At 41.3% G+C, this 5580-nt stretch overlaps 1 protein-coding gene across 1 annotated transcript; it reads left to right on the forward strand.

Moving 5' to 3' along the window:
- Positions 1 to 1457: 1457 nt before the first annotated feature.
- LOC307265446 (growth arrest-specific protein 1-like) lies at positions 1458 to 4042 on the forward strand. The gene has a single exon (XM_080047191.1). It carries the CDS (start codon positions 1908 to 1910, stop codon positions 2694 to 2696), a length of 789 nt encoding a protein of 262 aa, XP_079903317.1. The 5' UTR covers positions 1458 to 1907; the 3' UTR covers positions 2697 to 4042.
- The last annotated feature ends 1538 nt before the right edge of the window (positions 4043 to 5580 follow it).

Genomic DNA, 5580 nt, shown 5'->3' on the forward strand with positions numbered 1-5580 from the left:
TTGACTCCTCTCTAATCTCTCTAATTGGTATCGGGGGTCTTGAGGGGCCCCTGAGAGCTGCCACATCTCTGTGGTCATACTGTGGTGATGTGACGGGGTCAGCAGAACAAAGTTATTGGAATTCATTTTGGATTTTTTTTCTTTTTTTTTTACATTTTGTTTTGTCAGCCTCAAGGCCCCCCGACAGATCCATTCTGTTTTTCATTCCCACCGTGGCTCCAAGTGACTCCTCTTCACACTTGTTTTGGTGTGAAGTGTTGTTGTTGTTGTTGTTAGGAAATACCCTCTTTAACCAAAAGGTAAAGCGCACTGGGTCATTAGGATTTCACACCCCATGCCTGCTTGCTTGCTTACACTTGCACAGAATGGGCAGTTAAAATAACAACAGCCAAATGTGCATGGTGTTGTTTTTTTCACTACGTTTCTCGTGCGAAAAGGTTGGTGCTTTCCCAGGTCTATATCTTAAACCTCTAAGCCGTCATGTCTTTATCTGTGTGTGTGTGTGTGTGTGTGTGTGTGTGTGTGTGTGTGTGTGTGTGTGTGTGTGTGTGTGTGTGTGTGTGTGTGTGTGTGTGTGTGTGTGTGTGTGTGTGTGTGTGTGTGTGTGTGTGTGTGTGTGTGTGTGTGTGTGTGTGTGTGTGTGTGTGTGTGTGTGTGTGTGTGAGAATGTGTCCGCGTGGCCTTCACGGCTGTGCTGTATCATCATATAGCTTTAATATGCAACAGAGTTTTCATTATGTGTCACGGTGGAAAGTGTAAGACGTGAGCTGTGCATGTGTTTGAACAGCTGTCGTTTCTCCCTGCAGGGACGCAACACAGTCCAAGTGTTTTCCAAAGAACCTCAGCCTCATTAGATACAGTTCTCATTGCAGGGATGAGCAATTATTCAACAGTCAGACCACAGGAGTTGAGCTATATACTGTATACATATACATATAGGCTACAATGTTTGTAGAAGGGTGTTACAGACATCTATCTATTCTATCTTTATACATTCACAACTGTGTGGTTGTGTCAATAAAACAGTTTCAGGTTTATAGGTTGACACAGGGTCAACCATTAAATGAAGTGTGCTGGACATGAGGTTGGTTCACTAGGCGTTATAAGAACACAACAGTAGAATAAGATTAGAATTGTAGGCCTAGATAAAAGCTGCAGTGCAACAAAAGTAGCCTAACAAAGATAACAAATAAAAGAGAGATGCATACCAATTACACAAACATGTCTAAACAAATATTTGTATCATCTTAAAATTCCAAGTCGTTTCCATAATACAAATAATAAGATAATAAAAAGTAACTTTTCAGAAAGTTTAAAAACAGTGGCTTGCGTCACTGCCTGCCTGGCTTGCGTGTGACGACATAATCACAACAGTGAATCGGACCAATCGGATGCGCGTGTTGCAGTAACCTAATCAGCCCATCACTACACGAGCCTTCATCACAGAGCGAGACTGCTGCAGTTTGAGAGAGGGGATGCGGGTTGGCCAGTGGAAGCGGATGAGTGACTTTGGGAACAAGGAGGATACATATCGCAGTACTGTCGAGGAGAGTTTGGAAAATACATCTTTCATTTTTTATCGGGACGCGTGAAAGTTTATTCCAACTTTTACTGGCCTTTGTGTGCGCCTAATGCTACACGTGCATGGGGAAAAAAACTTGGGACTGAGGAGAAGTGGAAACTTTGTTGCAACATCGAAAACATCTTAAGATGATTGGCGTGTTGTGGACATCCTTTACGATCTCCTTGAACGCTTGAGCGCTCCACTGCCTTTCAAATCACCTACTCTGACGTGATATGAAACCATCTACGGCGGGGCAACTTTGAAGAAGTCCCGATGAAGTCTAACATTCTCGAGATAAATTCTTCCTGGAAATGGCAAGGCGTGCCATGATATTAGCCTTCTGATGGAGCGGACGGCGGTTCTCCTATGCAGTGTTCTGATCCTAATCCTCGGTCACTTTTGCGTGGGATCTCCCCCTAACCACAGCCGGCGGCTCGTGTGCTGGAAAGCCATCCTAAAGTGCCACGGAGAGCCCGAGTGCCATTACGCTTACGACCAGTATCTCTATGCTTGCGCGTCTGTCATCAATGGGGCACGTAAGAAGTGTCCCAGCCACTGCATCTCGTCTCTCATTCAGCTCAACCTAACCCAAAGTGGACCGGGTTTGGAGGACTGCGACTGCGCCCAGGACCCTATCTGTAGGAGCACCAAGCAAGCCATCGAACCGTGCCTACCTCGGACCAGCTCCCTGGGTTGCACGGAGGCCCGGCGGCAGTGCGAAGCGGACCTACCGTGTAGTTCTTCCATGAGGGATTATTTATTTCACTGTCGTAAACTTTTCGCAGGGGAAAGGTGCTCGGACGATTGCCGAAGGGTGATCGCCACTATGCGGTCCATACCCAAAGCGCAACAGCTGGATACGTGTGTGTGTGACGGCACGGAGAGGAACATATGCGAGTATATCAAAGTCAGCATGAAAACCTTCTGCTCTGACAATGTAGGTGGTGTCGACGGTGCGTTCGCGGGCAGCGGCTTTTTCTCGGACTCTGAGGACGATTCGGAAGATGATTACATCGACCAGGAGGATTATCGATACGTGGATAACTCCAGTGACTCCCCCTTGAAAAGTCAGACTGTGCTGAATGTCATGCTGATGACCACCATTTTGGGTTCTTTAACCACATTCATCTGAAAAAAAGCTGCTGCCAAAAACTCAGTGGCCCGCCTTTGCTCATTAGAAAATCAAAATCAACAGAAACATCAGCTCACATTAGTGGAAATTGTCTGTGTGCTGCCATGTTTTTCTTGTCAAAACTAAACATGTGGAGCTATTAAAAGTCAACTCCACTTTGATTTGAAAAAACTCACCTAATTCAAGGCATTTTTTGTTTGTTAAATCACTCATTTCAAATGCATGCCACTTAATGTGTTGTCAATAGCATATGTTTTACTTATATTTTTACAGTTACACATTCATCAATCTTAGCCATCTGATTCTACCGAAGGAGCCTATTTTTGTATGTCAGCTATATAGAGATAAATTGTACAGTATATTGTATAGACTTTTGTTTTTTTTTGTCCAAATGTTTGTTTTTAAGAGCGACAAGAGATTTGCACTGTATGAATTCACAAGTCACAGTCTTTTATGATCACAGAGTAGGGTATAATGTTTAGTTTTAAAGGTGCACTATGCAGTTTCAGGGGAGGGGGATTTGTTTACATTTGCAGAGCCTATTGGTTTACAAAAGACGTTTTCTCTACATGTTATTTTTAGTATTGAATAGTTCATCATCATGAATCAAAACAAAATTATTTTGAGGAACCTGGAACCAAACAAGACTAGAATATGTTTTTTATAAACAAAACTGTGGGCCCTGCTGTTGTAAACAACCAAAGTGAAACAGTAACTTTTCACATTTTCCTGTGAGGAAAGTTTGTTAATTCAGTTAAGAGAATATACATTCGAAAATGTTATCTTCTCTGACACACCCAGAGTTACATACTGCACCTTTAAAGTCTTTCAACTGTTTTTTTTATTCACCATTAAATTACCTTATCAGAGGGTGGCTGAAAAAACAGCATGTTTCTATCACAATGCAGCAGTACACACACAACCCTTCTTAATTAAAAACCAAAGCTGATGTAGGCTTCTGAAATGTGTTTAAAATCCCAGGGCGGATAATGCATCAGACTAAAGCCCTTAAGAGAGATACACTTGACCTTGTACACATGGATGTTTGCGTAAGGGTTTTCAAAGTGTTAGTTCTGTTCAAACAAGAGCAGAGAAAAGTAAACTCCTCCTCTCACAAATGGAGGCATGAGGCGTCGGAACCAGTTTGTTTATCCTCACTCCATGTGCTTGTTAGAAGTTCTCACAAAGACACACACACACACACACACACACACTATGAAAGAGAAAGAGTATATGAGAATATGTTTGTCTATTGTTTTGAGTGGAGATACTAAGTGCCCATTATGAACACACTCCTCTGAATGTACATGCACATTATATGAATAAATAAGAGTTTTTAAATGATTCATTTGGAAGTGGTGTGGCTTTTTTTCTTGAACTTTTCATCTTTATTACGTCTTGTTATTACGTTTCGGTTTTCACACAAGTGCGAGGAAATGTTTATTAATTTTCAGTCACCTCTGTTCTTATATAGTTTATAATTTATCATTGAGTTCATAGATTGCATTTTATTTTGAAAATGTTGCCTAAAAACAAATCACCGGATGGTGTTATTTAGAATACAGACATTTCGGAAACTAAAATTAAATGTCTATGTGTTTTTGCATATAAGGTGCTTACTTATTTCATAAAATCTGTGCTGTTTTGCCCAGAAAATATTCGATAAGGGTTCTAAGCCTGATTTCAAGTCTTTGTAAGTACCCAAACAACACCATTTTACTTAATAAATCAACCCAGTACCATGATGTTTGGAATCAGTACATATGTTACTGCATGAACATTTCTTGAGTATTGCTGACAGAAAAAAAATACTACTATGTTGAATGCCCTTTTTGGTGATAAGTCAGATTTTAAGATTTTCTACGTTCAGTGTATATGCCGTTTTAAACTACAGCATTAGCAGTGATGATGGTGTCAGGTCTGTTTACATGCTTGCCACTCATGTCGGTCATGAGTTGGGTTAGCTCTCTCTACTCTATACTTCTAGAGAAAAAGTAAAGAAAAGAGCCCGGGTCCCCTCCTTCACTTGTGATAATGGCTCTTGAAACCATTGATGGCCGCCATGTTGCTTTTCAGGCCGAAGAGACGGGCCCTCGAAGCCCATTGATTGGAAGAGAAGTCGAGTGGCACCTCTATTATGAGAGATGCAAAACACACAATGGTGTGCCGGCACAATGGTGGGGGGCACTTCATTCACTCTGTCTTCCCCCCTCCTGTCACCCCCTTTTCAGGGAGTGTTGAGAGGGAGACAGCTATCCCAGAGAGGAAGACCAGAGGAGTTATGTGAGAAAGTTCAGCTGCTTTGGTCTCACTCCCGCTGAGACTGTCCACTTCTGGAACATCTATTTGTGGGCAACATTTCGTTTAAATTACTGGTCTTTGAGGCTATGGGGATATCTTTCTTTATCATAAGTTTGGAACGCTATTTTACAATAAGATATAAGCTATTGGCCGACTCATGTTTTAAAGGTGCACTATGCAGTTTCAGGGGAAGGGGGATTTGTTTACATTGATAGAGCTCGCAGTCAGTTTACTAAACATATCTTCTCTATCATTATAAATACAAGATACATAATTTTGAGGCACAAGGAACAAAACACAAGACGACAATATTGTTATAAACAAAACTGTAGGCCCTGCTGCTGTACAACAACAACAGTGAAACAGAAACTTTTCAGGTAGCTTTCTAAATTCAAACAGTGTTCCAGGGATCCAATTTTCCTGAGGAAAGTTTGTTTATAAAGTTATGAGAATATATACATTAGAAAATGTTCAGTTCTCCGACACATCCAAAGTTATTACCTAGTGCACCTTCAAACAGTCTTATAAAAAATAAATAAATCCTACAATGGCCGTGATTGTGTAAAAAAACATATATACCAAC

Source organism: Ammodytes marinus (assembly GCF_949987685.1).
Source record: "Ammodytes marinus genome assembly, chromosome: 18".
NCBI lineage: Eukaryota > Metazoa > Chordata > Actinopteri > Uranoscopiformes > Ammodytidae > Ammodytes > Ammodytes marinus.

What these genes read in the sequence shown, in the direction of transcription:
- LOC307265446 (XM_080047191.1), top strand. Translation starts at nt 1,908, where the DNA reads ATGGAGCGGACGGCGGTTCTCCTATGCAGTGTTCTGATCCTAATCCTC.